The sequence below is a fragment of the Ixodes scapularis genome, unplaced genomic scaffold (assembly GCF_016920785.2).
Source record: "Ixodes scapularis isolate PalLabHiFi unplaced genomic scaffold, ASM1692078v2 PGA_scaffold8__174_contigs__length_109621045, whole genome shotgun sequence".
Lineage (NCBI taxonomy): Eukaryota > Metazoa > Arthropoda > Arachnida > Ixodida > Ixodidae > Ixodes > Ixodes scapularis.
The window spans coordinates 29,991,508-30,016,941 of record NW_024609883.1 but is presented as its reverse complement, the minus strand read 5'-3'; the positions used below and the strand labels follow the sequence as shown (position 1 = coordinate 30,016,941).

Sequence of the window (25,434 nt, the reverse complement as noted above, 5' to 3'; positions counted from 1 at the left end):
AAAACACAGTGTCTGTCGGGTACCGGACACATAATCGAACGCCGTTTTATGGCGAAATTATACTTTTATTCAAACTTCGCTTTACAAAATGTTTCAACGTTAAAGTACGGTACTTTCTAAACGTGTATTGACACAAGGAAATTCGCTAAAAGTAGAATTACTGCCCGGTTCACTCGTTCCCAAAACATTTGGCTACCGCATCATAGAGAGTGGTTAGAAAACAAAATTTAATTGAATATGTCACCTAATGTTTTGTAGTAAGGTAACCGGCTGTCCTCCACAACACGCTTTGTTTCCTCTTTGCCCCCCCCCCCCCCCCCCCTCCCCTATTTGTTTATGTTTACGCAAAAAATGGTACTCAATGAAAAGGAAATTCCAGCAGGTTCACAGTCGTGCCGATTACGAAGACTAAACTAAGAGGAGATACACGCCGTTTTATTTTTGTTACTTGCGACATAGAGATAGCAATACCTATCAAAATACGTATCTTCAAAGACGAGCATACACCGTTGAAGGGCCGTACATTTTAACTGCACCCGATGATTACGGATTTAAAAGTCAATATTAAGTAAGTGTTGCGTTTCTTTATTATTGGCTACCGACAGGACCAACACTGATTTGCTTCGTACAACTTTTGGAAACCTGAGGTTTCTTTAACGCATAATATCCTCCATCTTGCTTTTTTTTTTTTGCGCTTTTTATAGTTCAGTGTTGCCTATGTAGATATGTGTTTTTTACGTACAATATTTTCAGGTACATTTGAAGTACATAGAATGTGCTGTGATTCGCGAACGTACAGTTTTTATTTACGTATAAAACAGATCCCTTTTTCTTCTTTCTGTTGTTTCCTTTAAACCATATATTTATTTAGTTGCCATTTTTGTGACAAATAGCTCGTGCTTTTATTCATATCTTAGATACGTCATCCTTAATTTCTGTTTTCTGATGACCACTGTCTGCCACTGTATGGGGGCCGAGGGCTCGTCATCCAGCCTATAGGCAGCGTTTTTCCTCGGCCATCCCCCCTCGCCCCCCCCCCCCCCATTCTTGTGATGTAATTACATGGATCATTATCATTATTAACACCGCTCTCCTTGTCATATAGTTACAAAATGTTAGATGGAAAGCAAAGTGGTTTAGAAGGGCGAAGGTCCATCGCCCTTCTAAACCAGTTGCTTCGTGGCTCAAGCAACCGCCCGTTTAAAGGCTACAGCCGTTAGCACCTATTCGTTCATCATCCGGATGCTGAAACTTGAAAGAACGCTATAGATTTCCTGGACCCAGTGTTTTTTTGTTTGTTAGCCCGGTAGGGTTGGTCGTAAAACTCTCGAAATAATAGTAATAAAAAAAACCTCCTTTGTATCTTCAGGTACGTCATGCCCGTCAGAAGCCTCCCGAACGTGCACGACCTCGTGGCATCCTACTTCCTCGGGGACCGGAGTCCTGAGGCCGAGGCTTGCCGGTGGGTCTTCGAAGGTGCGCTGAAGCTCGCGCTGCTCGTCGAGGCGGAAGGCGTGGAGGAGCTCTCGCCGGAGCACTACCGTCTTGTTCTCCGGAGGTTGGACATCCTGCTGAGGATCGTGAGCCGTTCGTGTCCGTACCTCGCCGCAAACATCTGGCGGCCCATCAGGCAGGAGGACGAGGAACTGTAGTCTGCACGTCGTCATAAACGGCCCTTTTCAGGGCCACCAACAAGTGTGGTGTCCGAAGACGACTCGTAATGAGCAAGCCTCTCGTGACTCTCCAACGTTATTCCTTCGTATCTTTTGCAAACTGTCATTTTGCCGTGGTCCATGTCGCCCCCTCCACCCCTCTCCTTGCTTGCTTGCGCTGCCTCCGGTCCTGTGTATATCACCCTCTACACAACAGCACCGCACATCGTCGACTCAAACACTGCGGGCAGTGTTCTTGTGATTGGTAATAAACAGTTCCGCTGAAAATGGTCGTATTGTCTGTAATTTTATCCAAAATGCTGGTAAAAAAAGAGCACAATGGTGGTATCCATAGTAACCCTGGTATCCACAGTAACCCTAGTAACCTTTCTTCACAATGGTGTTTTTTTGGTCCGATACCAGAACCAAAAGGATTTTCTTCAGTCGCGCAACACCTAGTTGTGTTTGAGGATTTGTGTTTGTCCTTTGTCCTCCATGTTCCACTCCTCCGTGAATTAATATCGTTATTCTTGTCCAGTTCGCTTGCACCTTTGAATTCCTTGCAATAATATCATAACTGCAGGCCGTTCGCTCTTTTTGGACTTTGACTGGTGGCAGCTGATAAAATGAAAGCCGTTTACAACTCCCTGTAACGCCGAATTAGAACGCAGCTCTTGAGGAGGAGGGAAGGGTGCTGAGGGTCACGTGTACTCGGGGGGAAGGGGTCACGTGACCTCACAGTTACGACGACGGTGACGCCGACGCCGCTCAAGTCGGAAACGGGCGCCTAAGAGCTGCGCTCTAAAAAACCGTTCGCTCTACTGACGTCAAATTCCTGGATATCTTAGTTGGTAGGGCGATCCACTGTCAATGGGGAAGTCCCTGGTTTGATACCCAGACCAGGCGAATTTTTTTTCAGTCGCGCACCCCTCGTTTCAGCAAACCCGCTTTGTTGCTCTTTCCCCTTGTCTAGCCTGCGGAGCCCATACATTGCTACTGTTCTATTCCAGTATCAGCACGCTGTTCGGAAGAACGTACATGCACACGATAAGCTATTAGCGGCGCGCGCGAACTGCAGGGGGCACTTCTCTAACTATCATCATCATCGTTTTTTGAGGTCGCGGGTATGACAGACCGCGCAGATCTTTGTTCCCTCGGCTAGTCAGAAACCAAAGAAACAAACAAACGTGGTTGTTGATAAGGCATATATGTTTCTTCTTCGGTTTAAGTCAGATTAACCTCAGTTGCAAGTGCGCTCTACTGTGTGTCTTTTTTTACTGGTCCTCGTTTTTTAGCCCTTTCAAATTTGAAACGTACCTCCAACTAGCCCAACTCGATACCCTTTTGCAGTTCCCCTAGGCTAACCTAGGGGACTTAAGACCTCAACGTAGTACCACCAGCATCAGAGCTGGAGTCTTGTCATGTCATTGTCGGCATTCAAGTGGTTCTATTGCAAAAAGTATGTATTTTGTTTAACTACATGTCTCACTGTTATTATTTCTTTTCTCTTCTTCCTACGCGATGTCGCCTATACCCATGGCATCTGCGATGCTAAGGTTTTGGTGTAGTGACTTCGTTTTAATACAGTTGCTGGTTAGCACCTTGCAGTATATTTGAACAGATTATGTTTTACAGTCGTTCGTCAGCTTGCAATCATACAAAGCTCACAATTCCAGCATTACCATTTGGTGATACATGCATGCTATCGTGTAGCTCATTTCTGAAGCTCACGCAAAAGTGATACGTAAATAAGAGGATACGGTTTGCAAGACTAAAAAGCTACCCGTAAAACTCCCGAAATAATAATAATAGATAAAATTTCGCCTCTTCAGGTACGACATGCTTGTCAGGTACGACATGCCCGAATGTGCACGACATCATGGCATCTTACTTCCACGGGGACCAGAGTGTAGACGCCGAGGCCCGTAGCCGCCTCGGTGGCTCCGAGGCGAGAGCGCCGGCCACGGATCCCTACGTGGCGGGTTCGAATCCCAGCCGTGGTGCCCGTAATCTGGCGAAGGCTTACTGTGGAGAAGGTGCCGTAAAAACCGAGCATTCGGTTGCACGTCCAAAGATCCCCAGGTGGTCGAAATTAATCCTCAGTCGTCAGCTGGGGCGTGCCAGGTGCCCGTCTTTGGTTTGGCACGTAAAAACTCCAAATTTGACTTTTGACTTTGCTGAGGCCTGCCGGTGGGCGTTCGAAGGGTCCCTACTCGTCGAGACAGAGGGTGTAGAGGAACTTTGGTCGGAGCTGTACCGTCTGGTACGGCTATTTTCTAGTTATTGTTGTTTTGTTTTGTTTGTTTTTTATTATTATTTAGGATGTGCATGAGAGACTGAGATACATTTTCATTCGGAAACAGTGCCGGAAAATCGTTTGGATCTTTTGTGAAATGCACTGCATCTCTTTGTTCTCGTCGTCGAACTCAATGTAGTACATGAACGTGCTGTGGACCGCAACTTGTAGTTCACTCAGTTTGCATAATGTCGATGGCCCACTCCAGTGGGCGCATTTGGCGTTGATCTCTTTCGAGCAGTTTGTAGTGCTACGTATTCCTCCCCGTGCCTTGCATGATGTTGACCTTTTCCAGCGTGCTGCAACGTGGCTTTATTTCCGATTTGCACCAAGTGCTTTCGAACCTATTTTTACGGCTTCGCCTTTAGACCGCCCGGCGCTGTGAATATATTTGATTCACTCGGAGAAGGCCAGTGAACGAACCTTTCGCCACAGCTTTCTGTTCTAACTACTAGCGCAATTTTTTTTTTTTTTGAGTCGTTATTGTGCAATTTATGAAAGTTGTGCACGCCTACAGTTAACTTCTAAAATGCCACAGGAAGGTGACCCTGAGTAAAACAAAACAAGTCATGTCGTTATAGTTGGTTTTACAGAGAGCTGGTTATACAGAGTCTGCCATAGAATGGTGACATTGTTACCCATTGTAGATAAAAACCTTAGCTACTGCAGTTCAACTGCTTAAACCTCGGGTAAAAAAAACTGTTTTTTTAACAGTTTGGTTGGGACACTGGTATCAAATATAGAAATTCTACGCGAAAAAGAAATTAAGAGCAAAATTGACGGCGAGAGATTTATTTGAAATTCTGCGCGCAAAGTCCTTGACGTGACGGAATGGTCATTCAATCAACGAGATGGACATTGGCTCTTTCCACCTCAACGTGAAGGCGAAGCCAATCCACCTTTCCTCCACGCGATCGAAATGCCGAGAGGGAAAACAAGTGGAAAGGAGGAAACGTTACTAAAACACTCAGTTGGGAAACTTGCCGTCGAAACCTGGGCCGCTGGCGTCCACCGAGACCGAGCTAAATGCGACAACAGCGCCACTCTTTATCGTTTGCCTGTCCTGTGGTCCCCTTGAGCTTTTAAAAAGCCTGTTTTTTGCTTAAAACCAAACAGAAAAAACTCTTTTTGTATGAAATTTATTGGAGTTTAGTACAAAAAAAGGGGCGCGTGATGTTTTTATCATTTTTAGTTCGCAAGGTTTTGCGGAACAATTAATATTGTTTTCATACAACCATGCCTCAGCGGGCCTTTCAGGTAGCACGTCCTGACCTAGGTGCATTTTAACGTCGGTAGTGGAACGCGGCGCGTCCGCCGGGGAGACGGGGGTGGTACCCCTGTGTATCTGTTCTTAAGCCAGAATAGAGGAGGGGATCGGTGGCCGGAGGAGGAAGAAGGAATATGATGCCTGGTGGAAACACCGTATCGTCTGACAACAGTACAACCGACTACAAGGTAATCGTTCCACGTTTTCCAACAGGCAACCTGATTTTAAACTCCGTATTCCTGCATGCCGACATAAGCGCTAGGCCTTACTCAGCGCCAGACTTTCGCGACGCCCTCAAAGACGTAATAGATCTCCAAGATGTAAAGGCAACCGAACAATACCAAATGAGTCACATTTGGATGGTCACCTGCACAAACGCGCTCGCGAAAGCGAAGCTCTGTCAACAAAGAGAACTTCTCGTGAAAGGACGAAAATGTCTGGTTATAGACCCAGACACTCGCGACATCAAGATAAAAATAATTTGGCTACCAGACCATCTTGAAGACCGACGCGTCGCTGAGGCCCTGCAGGCCTACGGAACCGTGCGGAGCATGAGCCGGGAAAAATGGAGATGCCCCGGCATGGAACATATGGACACTTTAAACAGAGAAGTGAACATCACACTTCACGACGACATCACGATTGAGAAGGTGCCACATCTCCTTAAGATTTTTGGATGCCAGTGCCTCCTACTCGTGCCAGGCTGCCCACCTCTATGCCTCAGGTGTAACAGAGTGGGGCATGTACGCCGCCAGTGCAAGACCCCCCGCTGCTTTAGATGTGGACGGTACGGACACACGACTGATACTTGCGTCACAACGTATGCAAGTAAGCTCCTTGGACCAAGAAACCAGGAGGCCGAAGAACAACGCGAGCTGCTTATGGATGTCACGGAGGTCCTTGACGCATCGGGGCACACACCACCGGCATCAACGATCGAAAAGTTCGTGGAACAGGAGCACCCAAGAGCAGCACCTGCCATCAACGAATGCAAGGATGACCCTGGGGGCCCCTCGGAGCTACCTCCGCCTGACGAGGACGGCGCGTCATCCTCATCATCAGAGTCAACGATTGTCGGCGAAGTGGATACAGAGTGTGACGAAGAGCATGACGAGGTAGACGTGGAACCCACCACCATCGTACCTGCCTCTGAAACATCGAGACCATCCGATGAACCAGAAGGGACCTCAACGCCCCTCCCGACCAAAAGTTCCTCTGCCGACGAGTTCCCTTCCAAGAGGTCCAAGAAAGACCGCCAGCCGGCAGGGGTGCGGCACAAGCCATACTCCAAGCTACTGGGGAACCTCAAGGGTACAGAAAACAACCACTAAAATGTCCTGATGTATCCCGCCCTTCCATTACATATTCTAACGCTAAATGTAAGAGGTTTAGGGTCTAGAAGGAAGCAGTTTCAGCTGTTGCGTCTTTTCGAAAAAGAGAAAGTGGACGTTGCGGCAATACAGGAGACAAAATTATCTACAGATGAAGGCATCGCGAACGCATTAGAACCTTTTCTTAAGGATTACGAAATCTGCGTTAGCCAAGCCAAAGGAGTCTCCGCCGGATGTTTTCTTTTTTTTTCGTAAACAGCTTGAGTTATCATCAGTTTCTATTCTAAATGACCTGGAAGGGCGGCTTATTTCCTGCGACATTTGTTTTAGGCAGATAAATTGGCGCTTTATCTGCCTGTATGCTCCAAATACCCCTAGAGAAAGAACATCATTCTATGAACTAGTTTCGCCGCTTTTCGACACAAATAGAACAACAGTTGCGATGGGAGATTTTAACTGCGTTTGCAGTGCAGACGACCGATCGGTGTCACAAACTAGGTATGACGGAAGTGCCGCCGCTCTACGGAGCACGCTTCAAGACCATAACCTTGTTGATGTAGCTTATAAAAAAGGTGAATCGATACGCTACACCCATTTCCAAGGAACATCTCACGCACGATTAGACAGAATATATGTCTCAGGTGATATAATCGACTCAATGAGCAATTACCAAGTCAAACCAGTTTTCTTTTCTGATCACTGCCTGGTATCGGTCTGCTTTGGGCCGCGCAGACTCCGAGGTGTTCATCAGCAGTGGGAACACTGGAAGCTCAACCTGAGGCTTCTAAGTGATGAGCAATTTTCAACTAACATCTCCTTACTTTTGTCGAATACATTGCAAAACATTGACATGCACATCTTTGCAAAATGGGATAGTTTCAAACAAGAAGCAAAAAACATCGCAATCGAACGCGCTACAATTGCATCATATATAAACAAACAACAGCAGCGCGACCTTTTTAAAAATTTAGTAACCCTTCACGAGCTTGAATGCTTAAACCCAGGCGCGTACAGCGACAATCTTAACATAGTACGAGCCCAGCTTCAAAAGTATGAAACCGAAAGGTACCGCGGAGCATTAATTCGCTCGCGGAAGAAACGCTTTCTCCTCGGCGAACAACCTACCAAAAGATCCTTGGATGACGAAAGACGTAACGCGCTGTCAAAGGAAATAGTAGAAATTAACAAAGATGGTGTGATACTCACCAACGCAACTGAAATAGTCAAATCTTTTCACCACTTCTATACAAATATATTTGGAACAGTAATACCCACAAAAGACAAGACTGAGATCGAACAGCTACTAACAGAGATGCCAAAACTTGACGAGGAAGATCGCCTTTTAATTGAAGGCCCCATAACATTAAACGAAATTAAGGCCGCCATTAAATCACTCCCAAATGGGAAAACACCAGGACCCGACGGACTAAGCGGTGAATTTTACAAAAATTTCCAAGACATTATATCTCCTGTTTTACTCGCTATATTTGAAAAATCCTACATTCAGAAAACTCTTCCCCCTTCATTTTACCGTGGACACACGGTATTGCTGCCAAAAACAAAAGATCCTGGAATGCTTAAAAAGATGGAAAACTACAGACCAATATCACTCTGCAACGTAGATTATAAGATCTACGCTAAAGTTCTCAATGAAAGACTTCAGTGCGTAATAGAAAAGCTGGTAGGTGAGCACCAAACTTGTGGGATACGGGGCAGATCTATTCAAACGAACGTACATGTTGCCCGTTCCGTCCTATAAGTCTGTGTCAGACAGTAATGACCAGGTTGCACTTGTACAAATAGACCTTACAAAAGCCTTTGACCGCGTGAGTCATTCATTTCTATTTGCCCTTCTTGAGCACGTAAACCTGGGAGAGACACTTTTGGAAGGTATTCGACTTTGCTACATGCATAGTTCGACAAGACTGAAAATCAATAACACACTTTCTGAAGTTAAGATCAAATCTTCCGTAAGGAAGGGCTGCCCTCTATCTCCCCTCCTCTTTGCATTGTATTTAGAGCCCTTATGCCTCAGCATCCTGAAAATAGAATGTATTCGTGGGTACTCTGTGGAAAATGTCGAGGTAAAAGTCCTCGCATACGCAGACGATGTGGGATTTTTTTGCGTTGACAAGAAGAGTGTCGAGAAAGCGCTTGATCAAACAGCGCGTTACTGCGCAGTCACTGGGGCATCAGTGAACCCATCCAAATGCAACGGATTCTGGTGCGGTTCCTGGGCCACAAAACCTCGTTTTTTTTGCAGGGATAGAGTGGAATCAGGGTCCGATCACATATCTTGGAGTACCGCTCTCACAAATTCGTAGTAGCTCGACGTACTGGTCCACCCTTGCGACCACACTGAAAAGGAAGGCTGATGCGTGGAAGGGTAGAGATATTTCCATCTTTACTAGAGCAAGTGTCTGTAATATATTCCTCGCTTCAAAGCTTATGTACGTTCTTCAAGTGCTTCATTGCGCTCGAACAGACATCCAAAAATTCCATAGAATATTCGCCACTTTGATATGGTGCTCAACGTGGGAACGTGTTAAAAGGGACAACCTATTCCTCCCTCTCGAATCCGGTGGTTTAGGACTAAGTCACATATTTGTCCGCCAGTTAGTGTCAAGATTCTTTTTCTTTAAAAATGCCAATCACGAGTTCCTTAGAGTCATACTCCAATCACGCCTTGCTGAGAGTTTAAGTTATCTTGTTGTTTCAACGGGCGAAACGTCGAAAAATAGGCCCTGGGGATTTTTAAAGGAAGTTGTCGATACCTTAAATTTTCTGAAAACACGGTTTTCATTGGAATATTTGTTTAGCGTGTCCAGGAAGACACTGTCAAGGAATATTACGGAAAGCTTGTTTTCACTACCACTCTATCGTACCCGTTTCACACTAGAACCCATCAATGATGTTCTCAAAGAAGTCAAGAAAATGGGCGTGCCTCCCGCAACCAAGACGTTCTTCTTCAAACTGCATACATCAACCCTACCAGTAAAAACTTACCTCCAGGAAAAAGGAATATTTGTACCGTGGACTGTTAATTGCAGACTCTGTAACAAGCCAGAGACCATACAGCATTGTTTTATTTATTGCCACGACGCGTTTTCGTTTTGGGATGTTCTACAACGCACGCTAAAAGAGATCTAATTCTTAATGACTACAGTCTCCGCTTCCTCCCGTTCGCCGAGAACGAAACCGTCCCGTACGACATATTCGCTCTGTTGGGACTTCATAGTCTATGGAAATGTCGCATGATCGATAGACATGCAGAAAAACCCCGTACGACAAAATCTCTTTTTCTAGAACTGGTAGCGCAAGTGAGGAGCGTATACGCTTCACCTCACAGCCAACCAGAGTGGTTTGCCCTGTTCGATGCATGTCTGGGTCGCCCAGATTTTTGAATGCTCTATTGACGATATATCCTTCTGTGAGCATTGTGTTAGACTCGTCGATGCAATTGCTGTGTCTAAATTTATCACATCCACTGGCCACATGTATAAGATGCCATATATAAGGTGTGTGTGCGTGACATTGGTATGTAAATAAGGTGTAAAAGTGAATGTCCTATAACTGTATATACCCATAAGTATCAACATGGTATGTCACTTGTAAAAATTTCCATGCATTAAAGAAAAAAAAAAAAAGGGATCGGTGGCCGAGTGGTCTAGCGCACACCAGCTCGGAGCACGTGGAGCGAAAGCTCGCGCTGCAGAACCCAGGGATCCTGGGTTCAAGCCCCACCCCTGCCCGTTTCGATCTGGATGAGCATTGTACCGGCGTGCGGTCGTGTATCACTACTGCGTGATGCACGTTAAAGACCCCAGGCTAGCGGCTGTACCGCACTGGCTAAATTTCTCATCTACAGCTGGGAGGCTCGTCGCCCCTGTGAGGCAGACCAAGTTCTAGGCTGTATAAACACACACACAACCCAATTTTTTTTTTTTTTTTTTTTTTTTTTTAAGCCAGAATAGAAGTTACGTGCAGTTCTTCGAGAGGCCGCTGCGGGAGAAATGGTGGCGTTGTGTTCGTCATTAGCTCGGTGCTCGGAGACAGATTGGGGCCACTTTTTCAAAGCTGTCTCTATGGGAGTTTCCCAACTGAGTGTTTTAGTAACGTTGAAAGGAGGTGACCACCGACTAAATGGCGTCTCGCGTTGTCAATGTTGCTCTAATTTTTTTTTTTTCGCGTAAAATTTATTTTTTGACACGCGTGTCGCAACTAGTCTGTTTTAATTTTTTTTTCTATAAAGGTTTTTTTTAAAAGGAAGATGTAACTAAATACGAGAAAACACGAAAAACCTCCGACTAGTCGTTACGTCCTGAGAGGGTATTCCGGACGCCAAGAGCGCGTCGCTCGTGTAGGCAGCGCATACAATGGTGAGCTTTCCAGGCAACCCCCCCCCCCCCCCCCTCCCCACTGATACCAGTCGTGACGTCTTTTTTTCACCTGTTTGAAAGATGAAAAAAGCTTTAATAGGTGCTGAAGATGCGTGAGGGTGGAAATTCTTAAACTCCTTTTATGACGTCACGCTCCAAAAAAAAAACAGGGGCTCCAGCGGTACTTTGCAAATGATTTTCTGCAGCCTCCGTGTGCCAAATTAAAAAAAAAAAAATGGTTTCAATATCCGTTGTCCTGGAGGGAAAATGAAGACGATTTAAGTGTTTCTACTCAAATACAGAAAGACTTAATCTTCCCTTTAACGTGCATAACTACGTAATGATACAAGGCCGCAGGCCTGTGCGATGCTCATCCAGCTCGAAACGGGCAGGGGTGGGGATTGAACACAGGATCCCTAGGTTCAACAGCAGGAGCTTGAACTTACATACTCCGTTTCACTTTAAGTGCAAGCGAGGCCGAAGCTACAAGCGCCAGCATGTGACCCTGAACAGCGCTTGCACTGCACCATTCCGCGTGCTTGACAAGGACGTTGAAAGCCCGGAGCTCGCTCTTGTAGCTTCCGCCATCAGTTGCTCCTTCTCAACAAAGAACACATCAAGTAGAAGAAAACAAAGAAGTAGTACAAGGCACGAGAAATGGAGCACGTGCCCTCTCCCAGTTAAACGACCTTCTCCTCCATCGCGTCTCCAAAACTCGATCAGTAGTGCCAACGTGGTGCCAACGGTCCCAGCATCAATATGGTGAACACCGCAAAGTCCTTATTTCTTCCTGTTGTGAACATGAGCGGACCCGATGCGAAGACCAGCGTGGCCCCTCCGTCCGAGGTACCCGCAGGCGGCATCTGCCCCGCCTGGCTCAACACCAACCACATCCTTTTCCAAATCGCCAACCTCTAATTACTGCTGTCCTATGTTACCCCCGGAGGACCGTACACCTTGCTTTATCTGCAAGTTGTCATCGGTCTGGGCTCCTTTTTCTACGCGCTCTGGGGCTACGTCATCCTGTGCGCATTCGACACACTCCTGTGGAACGCCCTCTTCGCGCTCATCAACCTCGTCCACATCATCGTGCTCGTCCGCGGCTTACAGCTCGTCTCGTTCTCCACCGAGCTGGAGACGGTCTTCGAAGACCTCTTCCGACCCCTGGGGGTGACGCGTCATCAGTTCCGGGGCATCGCCGACAGCGTCAGGGGAACTCGAGATCTCAGCAAACGGGATCAGTTAATCGTCGAAAAGGTCTCCCGCAACGATAACCTTTCCCTCGTGGTCAGCGGCGACCTTCTGGTGTCTAGGAAGCGGCGTCCCGTCGAGATGGTCGGTAAGTACGAGTTCCTCGAGTCTCCTGACTGGTTCGACGTCCCCGAGAGCGACCTGTACCAGGTGACCGCAACGGCTCTGAGAGCCTGCAGAGTCGTGGTGTGGAAAAGGGAGACGTTGAAGGTGGCCGTCGGCGATGACCCTTTTCTGAAGTCAGTCTTCAATAACCTTGTAGGCAAGGACCTGGCGCGCAAGTTCTACACGGCGAAGAAGTCAAAACAATTCGGCGTCGTTTTGGACGAACCGCTTTCACCCGTGTCGGTTAACACCTCAGCCTAAATTTGGACATCATCCATCGTAATTCCCGTATCATTCCGCTTTTCAACGCTTTCTGCAACTGATCCGTTCTACGGTGGATTTTGCCGGTGGATTTGGAGCAATTCAAATGTCACCCACACGTGAATCTTTAGAGCACTGGATGCGTGAACCTGCATGCGCATAAACATACCGACAAAAAGGCGCTTTGAAACTGCTCCAAATATACCCAGCGGAATTAATAATAAGAATTGTGGTTGTGTGGATATTTATACAGCGTGCAGTTGGTCAGCCATTTCAAAGTTGCGACGCGTCCCTCGCTGTAGAAGAGCAATTTAGCCAGTACAGTACGACAGCTAGCCTGGGATCTTTAACGTACACCACGCAGTACTGATACACGACCGCAAGCCACACGATGCTCATCCAGATCCAAACGGGCAGGGGTGGGGATTGAGCCCAAGATCCCCGGGTTCTGCAGCGCGAGCTTTCGCTCCACGTGCTCCGAGCTGGTGTGCGCTGGCCCACTCGGTCACCGATCCCCCTCCCAGCGGAATTGCGAATTAGAGTATCAGACTAGATAATTTCTTAGCGTAAGTGTTCGATCATGTTCGCATGTCCACGGTACTATTTACTCCCAAACAAACACCTTACGACATTTTCCAGCCGTTAAGAATATTTTCAATAATGCAGACCTCTACTACACACGCGACGACATAATAATGTTGTTGTGGTTAACCCTCCATACTTTATATACGTGCAAAGATCAGTAGTTCCTCGAGAGCAACCGGCGGTTTCAGAAGCCTAGCGTATACGCCAAAGAGTGCACCTTTTCAATTATCGAGCCTGGACGCGAGGCTATAGAGTAAAAACAGCACAAAACTTCAGTTCGCAGGTTTATTGCACTTTAAGAAATCTTGAGTGTCCGCTTTCCCGCCAAGGGCTGAAGAGAGCCGATGGCTGCAGCCTACAGGGGTTTGGAGTCATGGAATCTCCTAGGTGTGTTTTTTTTTTTTTTTTTTTTTTTTGGGGGGGGGGGGGGGGATTTTTCCAGCTATAAGAGGCCGTGTATTTTTTTTTTTTATGTTCGGTAAATAAAAACGAATCCCTGATGTTTGTAACCCACAGAGCAAGTACGCCTCATCTAGCAGTCGGGACAATTGTGCACATAACTATAGTCGGTTGCAAGCTAAGAAAAAACCGGAAATGCCTCTCAGTGGAAAATGTAATCCTACGCCGAGAAACGCCAGCCAATCGTTTTCATGACGTCACGATTCCGTGGACCAATCGCGATCCTTTTGAAAAAAAGAAAAAAAAAAAAAGCTCGACATGGCTGCTGGCCTTAGCAACGCGACGCTATTTTCTCGTGACAATTATTCTGCTTTTTTGCACCGTGTTTTACGTGCCCGAGGTTACGCCACGAAATCTTAATGGTATCGGCTTGCGTTTGCAGCAGTTTTTGCGCGACAACGTGAGAATCCAGAGACGCTATCGCCAACGAAAATTTCGAAGCGGGCGCGAGGCTTAGCACTGGAAGGCGGTATGTTAGACAGTATCTTGGACAGAAAATGAATTGGGAAGACGGTACATTGGACATGACTTTCTTTCTTTACTAAACAGCTATTTCGTTGACAAAAACGTATTCTAACTTATTTAAATGTCCTGAATGAATTAAATAAATATTGTAGTAGTTTAAGACACGTTCCTGGAGGAAGAAAAAGCAACGTTGTTAGCGAACTATACTTTCTCGACGGCGGAGGCGCTTCAGATGGGCGCAATGCGCTTGTGGGACGAGCTAAAAGATTGTTCTTAGGTTGCATCCGACTGTAGTCGTATGATGTGACCGGAGCCGATTTTACGCCACCAATGTTCTTCGTGTTTTCCGCTTACGAACGCGCGGCCATCGTGCATCGAGTCGAAAAGGGAGCAATCTAATGTGTCCATTACCCTTCTACCCAATCGATATCGCCAAGGCTTATGGGCAGTGCAAATTCGTCTGCTTTTTTGGCAGTTGTTGTTGTGACCCTAGAACGCCGAGCTTTCATTGGCTCCGATTAAAAAATGTTGGCTCAAGGCAGCTTGTTTTGAGGTCTATCCACTATTCTTCCAATCGGAGCTCGGCATATTTCTGACGTCACAGCAACTCCTGCGCAAGAAGCAGACGACTTGCTCTCCGCATTGAAAGATGGGGACTCAGCTATAATACACTGTCTATATACAGGGTGTTTCACGAAAGGTGGACAAATTCGATATTGCGAAAACTGGGCGTCGCAACAAAAAAAAAAAAAAAAAAAAAGGTTTGTTTCGTTTTCGTCCTGGGCCATGGGCCTATTTAGGAATATTACTAAAGTCCGGGATAATTAGGTTGGTAATTATTTTTGCGTAATTAACTTTTCAATATTGTCTTTAAGGGCATGGTTTCAATTAGAAAATTGCTCAGCATCATAAAAAAAAAAACACAAAATCAACATATTGCAGAATGATAGGAGGCACGCGAAGCACTTTACGGCTTTCTGAAAAACCACACAAAATCGACGGGTTTTTAAGTTTCGGTTTGCTATCGGAGCGCATCTCGGCCCCGGCGGCACCGCGCCCCGTGGAGAAATAGTGCAACCAACCTCTGCTGCGCCATGGCGCAGCGGAGGTTGGTTTCTATTTCGCACTAACCATGGCGCATGTTAATCACGTGTTGCAATGAGGTAAAACCACAAAGGCGTTCAGTGAGTTGTAAGCCTCTGACAGAGAGACATTAGGGAGTCTTAGCAGATCGTTTTCAAAGGCCCGCTACCACTACGGGCGCGCGCTTCATAGCATGCATCGAAGTGGCAGCGCGAGCTCCCGCTACAAAGAGCGTGGCCTGGAAACGCTAGAGTTGTAGTAGATCGTGTGTTCAGGCCACACTATTTGTAGCGGGAGCTCGCTCTGCCACTTTGATGCATGCTCTGAAGTGCGCGACCGTAGCGGTAGCGGGCTTTTGAAAACTATCTACTAAAATTCCCTATTAGAGAGTTTCGGTAGATCCCACGCTGAGGACAAGCGGGCACAGCTGGCGCGAGCTTAATCCATGCTTCGAAGTGACGGCACGAGCTCCCGCTAGTAAAGCGGAGCTCTAAAATATGATCTACAAAATCTCCCTAATATCTACTAAAACTCTCTATTAGATAGTTTTAGCAGGCCGTAAACTAGAGCTTCGCTTTGCTAGCGGGAGCTCGTGCCGTCACTTTGAAGCCTTGATTGAGCACGCGCACGCTGTGCCCGATCCGCAGAATACCGATCTACTAAAACTCTATTCAATACTCTGTACGCTTCCCTTCCGGCGCTTGGCGGTTAAACATTCCGCGTGTATGACAGTAGCGATTACGCGCTGCTTCGGGTTAGTCACCCTTCCATCGCCGACGCAAGACGGGTTGCACCTTTCTCTTGTTTTTAGACACAACTCCGCCTCATTAAACGTTTATTAAAGGGGCGATGCAACGATTTTTGTACTTTGCGCAAATACCGCTTAGAACGAATTCCTGACATTAATGACCTGTGAAACACCCTTTCGTTTATCCCCACACGCAATCACGAAGTCTCAGAAAAAAATTAAAGAAAAACGAGCACCGTTCATCCTCCCAACTCGCAGCCAGAACAAGCGGCCACATGATCTGGAGCCGATTATATGCCGCCAATGTTGATCGTAGCCATGCGCTGGGGTTGGCAAGGCACAGGACACGCGCTGAGTTGCAGACATCGTTATGGTTCGGCTATTGTCGTCATTGCAGCGATTGAACACGGGCCACTACCCGAATGTTTCTCGAGCTATCGAATATCACGAGCCCAAATCGATGCCCACGCAATGCTCGGGTTCAATCTATGAGTCACATTCAAATATTGTCACAAGGCGGTATCTGCCGCCCAGCTACATCATCAAGTTTTCCGAAGGAGAGAGTGAATAAAAATGCTCGCTTTTGTCCTTGAAATTACACCGCAAGAAAGGAGTTTTTTGGCTAGTGGTGTTGCGTGCGAGTATCCTTGAGTCCCACTAGTGCCAGTAAACTCGTGTAAAGTGAAAAAAAAAAAAAAAAAAACATTACAATTCAATATCGTTGTACCACCCCTTTAAGACGAAAGCCTTACTTGTCATTACGCGAAAAAAGCGGCGTCGTTGTGCCCGAAAGATGGTAATAAAAATACGCCATCAAACACGCGTCGCTCACGCACACACTCAAGTGTGGGCGCCTGATGTCACCACCGGAACGCCGTGTGCAAAAAGGTGCGCCTCGGACTTGATCTGTGCTCGTTGTGTGCTTCGTGCGATGAACTGTGAGGCGACCGCGTTTACATCTTCGGCGTCGACGCCCTTGATGTCGCCCTCGACGTCGTCCTAGAGGTCGACCTAGACGCCGTACTTGACGTAAATCTCATAACGTCGTCAACGTCGTCTACATCGTCCTAAAGGTCGTCCTGGACGTCGTCCTGGACGTAATCCTGGAGGTCGTTCTTAACGTCGTCCTCAGCGTCCTCCTAGAGGCCGTCCCTGACGTTGTGCTCGATATGTAGGCAACGCAGATGATTTCGCATTCTTATACGTATGCAGTCTTAAGTTTCCTCCTGTAATTTTTGCGTTCTAAATTCATCTGCTCATTTCATTGGGGACAACGTTGCACCAGGTAGAAAATGGTTATAAATCAACGCGTAAAAAATCAAGTGCCCGAAACACATAAGCTGACAATACATCCTTAGATGCGTCCTATTCGGAAGCAAACACGAATAACAGCCTACGTTTTGTGCCCCGTACTCACTCACGGCACAGTTATCTCTGAAGGTACTTAACTATATCGCCACTCCAGGTCAACTATAAGAACTACACAAATGCGTGCGATGACTTCTGCGAAATTGTTTAGAAGTTCCGCTGTTCTTCCTTAGATCGCAATATCGTCCTGAAATGGTGAAGGAGAATGATAGAGTTATCGGTATGTTGCAACCGCAAAACACTCATCACCTGATAATTTCTCATCTATATTTTGCTCTTTTGGCTTTGTTTCACTTGGCAAACACTTTGTTTTGGCGAGAATTTGCACACGACGTACAAGGTAAAGGTGAAGACGCGACGTGGAGACAGATAAGTTAACCAGAAGCCCCTGTCGCGAATTTCTGGCCATGAATTTCCCATGTGCCTGCTCGCTGACGCTGCTCAGTGTGCTAAAATTAATTTATTTAGCTACAAATACAAACAGTCACAGCAGGAGCATATCACAGGGATTGGGGACGTCGACGCGTGTTAAGAAAATCAGCATGTTGATTTGTAAAAGTTGCGGAGCGGAACACAGATCCTATTTTAACGCGCTCGCGTTTTCCGTTAAAACTGCACGATGCATTTCAATATAAAAAAGGGAAACCCACGAAGCATTTATTACCACTCCTAGCGATATACATCTTTATTATACCTAAGCTCAAACGACGTTGTGGTAAAAGAGGGGCAATGTAACGGGACTACTTTGAACGAAAAGGGTTGTGAGATGAATGCAAGGCTTTCTATTGTTTTATTTTTAGAGCGCACAAATTGATTTCAGATGCACTCTAAGACATTCCCATGCGTCAACTCTCCCGAGGTGCACTCGCAAAACTGATCATTGCCATCTACATAAGCAGTTTGCTCCGTCAAATATATTGATTGGTTCCGCGATTGGCACTGCGGAAAATTAGACGAAAAAAAAAGTTTAGGAGTGTAGTGTGCACTACAACACAGACAACTAACAGTTTCCAAATGCCGCTGAGAATTTTCGTTTATTACGATTAATCCAAAATCTAATTTATCTATCACATTCATGATGTAATTCTCGGAAAACACTCCTTGTTGGCGTATTACTGTTAAAGTTTGAGTGTTTTTCGCAGGGAGCTCAAAATATTTAAATTCTTTTTAAAGGAAAACGTGTTTTCTTCCATGTGAAGCAAAAAAATAAAATAGTAGAATGCAAAAAGTAGCAAGCACAAGTATTAGCGACCACAAATGACGCTAGACCTTACCTAATACAGCTTTAGACCAAGAGCCCCTGACCACAACTAAGGCAGGGGCAGTTATTTATTGACAATATGAACATGCTCCCGGTGTCCCAATAAGTGTTAACATCTGTGCTGCGGAGCCCGTAAGTTATCAAAACGGTTCACACAATATCCCTCGTCCACAAGAATTGTGAACTGCAGCGTAGACTATTGACGATCGGAAACACCGCTCGGAATTTCTTTCCCGTGCAGTAGTACCCATTACACGTGCCCATCGCTCACATTAAAAACAAGGTACGTGATATGAGAAGGGGTCGGCATCATATTACAAGAGCGTTCGGACCTTCAGAAGCAGCGCTCTCTTAGAACAGTGTAGCCGCTCTGACAGCTCACTTCATCAACCCTTTCTTGAATCGGCGTGTGCCGAGTTCAACGTTCGTCATACACGTCAAGGGATAAAGACATCTGTAAGGCAGATGGCTGCAGGCGACTTCTCGTCTCTCCTCGGAGTCAACTTCAATGCTGACGCTACAGCCGGAATCGGTGACATGTTCCTATTCAAGGAAGGGAAATGTCCGCGCTGGCTTCCACCAAACCATTTTCTGTTCCACCTGGCCAACGCCTCTCTCCTGCTGTCCTACTTGGCCCCCGAAGGAATCTACGGCCTCCTCTACCTGCGCTTCTGCATCGCCGTGGGCAGCTTGTTTTTTGCGATGTGGGGTTGCCTCGTACTGTGCTCGGTGGACACGCTCGTTTGGAACGCCCTGTTTACTCTCATCAACCTGGCGCATCTGTGCGTGCTCGCCTACACGTTTCGACCGGTCCGGTTCAAGCCAGACCTGGAGGTCATCTACAAGGAACTGTTCCAGCCGCTCAAGGTGACCAGGCATCAGTTCCAGAAGGTCGCCGACTGCGCGATGGAGGCGCTGGAACTCGATGCACGCGGCGACTACTCGTTCGAAAAGGTTAATCCTACGGATAGCCTGTCGCTGGTGCTGAGCGGTAGGCTGCTGGCTTATAGAAACGGCTGTGTGCTGCTTTTGATCGGCAAGTTGGAGTTCTTGGACTCTCCAAGATGGTTTTATTCTTCGGGAGGCGATCTTGGTCAGGTGACCACAACAGCCTTGGAAAAATGCAAAGTGATTTTGTGGAATAGGGAGGAAGTCAAAGTAGCCATCAGTAAGGACACCTACCTCAAATCCGTCTTTGACAACGTTGTGGCGAGTGACGTGGTGCGCAAGCTGCGGTTCGTCACAGAAAAAGGATATCAGGGCATGGCGCGTGACTTGGACAACTATTCAGAAACGACTGCACTCTGGAGCAAAGCTGGGCAGTGACTTGTTAAATGTGCTTGTCGGGTTGCATGTCTATATACGTGGAAGCGTGGATATATAATACGGTTCTATATTAATGTAGTAACCCGGCACTCGTACATGGGCAGAAGTTCTGAATATCTTCGTTGTCAGTGAAAATTGGACGTCTTTATTTATTCTATGTGACATTCTGGTTTGGCGACTTAACATTTTGAAAGCAACGAGACGGCATTAAACATCTCGATTGTCGTTAAAAGCTAATTAGACAAGTGGCAAAGGTTCCAAAATCAGCTGGAACACGGTGCTATAAATACGTGCCAGAGCATCTACTTTCACATAGTGCAAGAAGATCGGCCAATCACTGCGATTTGCGGAGAAAGCAGGGCAAATAAAAAATTCCCAAAAAGCGTTTAAAAAAATGAAACCTGTGTCTTGACACAAGTGTACGACGCTTTACTTCTTCAAGTCGAGCGCAGCGTCTCACCGCACACTTACTGTCCTTCTGACATTGTCAGTCACCTAGATCCACCAGTGGACGTCTGTTACTGGCTCTTCGTATGAATAAGCTCTAAGCCCAACTTGAGTATTCATGCGATGCTTAAGTCCAATATACGAGCAGCATTCAAATTTCATCACTTCCCTATGTCACAAGAAGGAGAGCTCGAGGTTGCTGTTTTAAAGCGTTCTCCTACAGAACGAGCACTTGCGCCAGACATGCACGTCTCAAAGCCAGGAGCGCGGGCTGGCCCGCGCTTGTAGCTTTGACTACAGTCTCAGCTTAAGAGGGTGCGAACCTCAGATCCTCATTGTAGAGAATACATGAGGTTTTTCGCCAACTTAGAAAAATTCTCACATAATAACGGCTGCGCAGATCTTCTTGATAATCTCGGCTTTAAAGACATTGAGGCATTATCGAGACATTAAATGGAACAAATGTTTTTATTATAAATTCGATTATATTCTTAACAAAATCATGAAAATGGTCAAAATCGGCTAATTCGGCACTCTTACGTTCGGAGCGAATTTACAAAATTATTTAAATGCAAACGGAAAAAGTATTTCATTGAATGTCTTCCAAATTTATTACAGAATCGAATAATTATTCACGTAAGTTGATCTGTTCCGTAACTACAGCGAATATAAAGAGGCAAGGTGTTGGTGCTTGTTTTCATTGTCTTTAAGGTACTTCTCTTTCCCGTGAGGTGGCGCTCGCTGTCCACGATAGCTTGCGTCGTTTCGGTGAAACGACGCAAGCTAGACAGAGGTTCATACTCTCGCATCAGGGAGATCAATTAGAGGGAGATGATGCGATACAATATATAGGAGCAGTGATGGAGGAGAAATTTCGGGAACGGGTACATGTGGAAGATAAGAGAACCGAAGGAAGTAGCAGTCCAGCTTGTGACATCGCAGATTTTTGCCAAAGAGAATGGGAAAAGGCGGAACGAAGAGTCCCTAGTGGCACATCGACAGGCACAGATGGTATCCCAATCAGGCTGGTGAAGAATTTGGGTCCTAAATCTAAGGCAAAACTAAGGGAGATAGTGAGCACAATGATAACAAAAGGAAATATTCCAGATGAATGGAGGCTTAGTAGGATGAGTATGATATATAAGGGAAAGGGAGATAAGTCTGATATTGGGAATTATCGTCCCCTAACCGTGACACCAGTTATTTACAGGTTGGTAATGCAGATTATAGAGAACAGACTGGAGGGATGGGTAGATTGCGAGGGCATACTGTTCGAGTTACAAAAACGGGTTTCGGAAGCAAAGAAGGTTGGAGGAGAATATATTTTCTCGAGCACAGTTTATAGAAATAGTGCAAATAGAAAACAGACAGTTCTGGCTGGCATTTCTGGATATCAAGGGTGCCTATGACAATGTGAACCAAAGGAACCTGTGGGACATAGTGGAGAGCTTAAACCTAGATGAAGGACTAACAGCAATATTAAGGAACATTTACAAAGATAATAAGGTGATTATAGCATGGGAAGGAAAGGCGACGGGGAAAATAGAGATAAGACGAAGCCTTACGCAGGGGTGCCCGTTATCACCTTTGCTGTTTACCCATGGTTCCATTAGGGTCATAGCAGAGAGGGCAAAAGAGAAAAAAATGCACTCCCCCTCTCACCCCGCATGTCGTCCGCTCCGCCGAGTGGGCTGTAGCTATCGTCCGGCTGGCGTGCTAACTCTGTTTGAAATCGCGTCATTCTGGAACTTTCAAGCGCAGATACGAAGATTTTGTTATGGCAGTTATCGTGTAATACTATGCTAGATAAAAAAAACTCACAGGGCCCAATTGCGCTGTTACCTCCGTGCAAATAAAAAGCAAAAATAGGGAAAACTGTGTCAGATTGGCCGGTCTCTTTGGCGAAAAGTAAATCCGGTTACTGTCCCTTTTTTACTATACAAAAGCTCGTACTGGTGTAGGCCTTTAGCGACCCATGAGTGCCAGTCTGAAATAATAAATAAAACGTGCTCTTCTGCCGCAATACACGCAGTAGTTGAGGGTAGTACTACCGGCTGACTCAAAGATATGCTAGTTGATCATTTAGCAAAATAGAACAACAGAGAGCTATACGCTGATTTTGGAGTAGCCACAACTATTCTAAGAACGCGAACCACTTCACAACGGCAGCCACGAGCGAGAGTTCGATGTTCAGTAGAGCCCGCCGATACAGCCCAAAGATGGAGAACGGCAACCTCCCATTTTGTCGTCTGCTAGCGGAGTCGGGCGCGTGCCCTCTCTCTCGTTTTACCCCGCCGAACCCGCTGAACTTCCCGGATGTGTGGAGAGGGCGCTGCGGTCGAACAGAATGGTGCCGCCCAGAGAGCGCTAAATGGAATGGTCTATGTGAGAGGATTGGAGGATAGACTAGAGAAGAGTGGGCCTGGATTCGACCTTTCGTATACAGTAAGCTAGGCCAAAAAATTCTGCAATCCTTCCCGGGATTGATGTATGCGGATGATATCGTACTAATGGCTAACAACAGGACAGAGTTGCAGGAATTAATGAGCATCTGTGGTAGGGAAGGAGAGGAATTAGGTTTAGAATTCAGTAGTGAAAAATAAGCAGTCATGATTTTTAACGATGATGAAGTTGAGACGCTGAAGATACAGAATATTACAGTTGAGAGAGCTAGTAAATACAAGTATTTAGGAGTATGAATATGTGATGGTGCAGAATATCTCAGTGAGCATGAAGAAAAGTATATAATAGGTAAGGGCAACAAAAATGCAGCTGTAAAGAAAAATAGAGCACTTTGGAATTACAACAGGTATGAGGTGGTGAGAGAGATTTGGAAAGGGGTCATGGTGCCTGGCTTGACTTTTGGAAACGCAGTGCTATGCATGAAATCCGAAGCGCATGCAAGACTAGAAATAAAACATCGTGGAGTTGGTAGGCTGACTTTGGGGGCACATTTCAAAACGCCAAACCAGGGAGAACAAGGAAACATGGGATGGGCGTCACTTGAAAGCAGGGAAGCGGTGAGCAAGATAGAATTTGAGGATCGGTTGAGGCAAACGGGTGGGGAGCAATGGGCACGAAAAGTTTTCAGCTATTTATACATGGGGAGTATAGACACAAAGTGGATACAGCGCAGGAAATTAAGAGGAAAGTTTTTAGGCTATAGTGGAGTTACGGAAGAGCAGGTCTCAGTTAAGAAGAAAGTTAAGGCCACAAAAAGAGATCGGTGGCTAGAGGGAATGCAGACAAAGACGGCTCTGGAAAGCTATAAATTAAACAAAACAGTTGTTGCCAAAGAAAGCATTTATGACAATTCTAGGGGAAGCTCATTGTTGTTTGAGGCGAGGACGGGTGTTCTGCGAACGAGAAAATACAAAGCGAAATACAAGGAAATGGATACAGTGTGCACTGCTTGTGGAGAGGAGGACGAGACGGCTGAGCACTTGATACTCTACTGTAAAGGGCTTCAGCCTATGTCTGCCGAAAACAACATAGATTTAATCAAGTCATTGGGTTTTAGAGACAGCGAAGGGAGAGTGGATTTCAAGACAGTAGAGATTACCAAGCAAAGATTGAGTGAATGGTGGCAGAAAGCGAGAGAAAACTAGGTATTTTCTTATTAACTGATGGCAAGGGGGTTTTTATAGCCTCACTTTCTTTGCAGTGTGGAGTGAACATAGTTTTTACATCTAAATATTCTAAGCTTAAATGGTAAAACAAATTGGCTAGGTGTCGTAAGCTACCGCCCGATCCAAAGGGCTCAGCCGGATTCATTCATCCATCCACCCATCCGAAATCGGGCCGTTTTGCGATGGCTTTCGGGGATCGGCCGAATCGGCACTGTGCAAAGGTGTTCTTCCGCGGCCGTGTTCCGCGCCCGCGTCCTGTTTCATTTTGCACGCCGAGGCCTCAGTCTGCGTGTCTCGCTTTCCTGGTTCACGGTGTATAGGTCTCCGTGTTTTCGCACCTTGGAGCTATCGGTCGAAGACAACCGTCCTATGGCAAGCGGACCGCGAGGTGTTCCACAACCTCGCGGTCCGTCAATGCGCGTTGTGCTTCTTTGTACTTTTTTTTTTATTTTAAAAACTTTTTTTGCGCATTTTTATTTTATTATCTTTCACACAAACGCCCTTCGGCCTTGGGATCGTGGAAATCGGGGATCAAACGTGCACAGAGTAGATCGTCCTTTGCCTCCTTTATATTTTTCACGGACGTCCTGTGACCTCCGTACGGTTCGTGGTCACTAGCAATCTGACGCGGGGAAAAACGGGTCGCCTGTTCTGTAGTCAGGGTATTCCTAGGGGAGGGTGATAACTCGCTGTTCTTCTGGAAATTCACACATTGCCCAAAAAGGTGACATGGGTAAAGATTAGGGTATGTTTTTTCCGGTGTTTATTCTTGAGCAAAAATCAGTGCATGTTTTTCGGTGCTTATTTTTTAAACACTGGTGTATTATGGTTGAACGTCTCGTGATGACGCTAAAAAGCGTTGATAACCGAGGAAGAAAAATGCGATTGGACCAAGAACATTTCAAATTTCCAATTCTATTCACATATCTCATACGCTCTTCTCGTGGGAGCATCTATCCCGACGAAAATTGCCGAAGTCATCGAGCTGTGAACGCATACGCAGTGTACAATCTTTTGGCCTAGAGATTTATTGCGTACGCTCGAACGCGCTTCACAGCCCAGTAGACGAAGTTGGTGGCACCCAGAAGGCGAGTTTTTGAATGGTCTGTAGTAGGCAAAAGAAACAAATAACAATCAACGCATCTCAGTTCCCCAAGCGAAGAGGCGCGTTTCTAAGGTCAATGGTTCCGGACGACACTAATGTTGTTGGTGTTGTCTTCCAAGAACCACACCGACCTCTGAATAGGCACTGGAAGGATGGAGGATCGGCGATATAAAATGTTTCACAAACTTCTACAGAGGAGGCGTTTCGAAGAAACCAGCCGTCGCTAGGGCGGGAACAGTCACCGACTGGAGTGTTTTGGTTTTACCCAGGCCGGATATTTCCAACCACCGGAGTTTTTCGGTTGTAACCAATTCAGTATTTTCGACACCGGCGGATGTTTATCAAATAAGAATATTACAGTTTGTCCTAAAAATTAAGGTTTTTTTTTTGTTTGTGTTTTTTCTTGGTGAATAGAG

At 46.2% G+C, this 25,434-nt stretch overlaps 2 protein-coding genes across 2 annotated transcripts; both read left to right on the top strand.

Annotated features, from left to right (window-relative positions):
* The first annotated feature begins 1,376 nt into the window (after positions 1-1,376).
* Positions 1,377-12,542, top strand: LOC121833543 (blood vessel epicardial substance-B-like). The gene is made up of 2 exons (XM_042286946.1): positions 1,377-1,587; positions 11,872-12,542. Exons 1-2 carry the CDS (start codon positions 1,377-1,379, stop codon positions 12,540-12,542), a joined length of 882 nt encoding a protein of 293 aa, XP_042142880.1.
* Positions 12,543-18,976: 6,434 nt separating this feature from the next.
* LOC120842238 (blood vessel epicardial substance-B-like) lies at positions 18,977-19,837 on the top strand. Its single transcript, XM_040213265.2, has one exon. It carries the CDS (start codon positions 18,977-18,979, stop codon positions 19,835-19,837), a length of 861 nt encoding a protein of 286 aa, XP_040069199.2.
* The last annotated feature ends 5,597 nt before the right edge of the window (positions 19,838-25,434 follow it).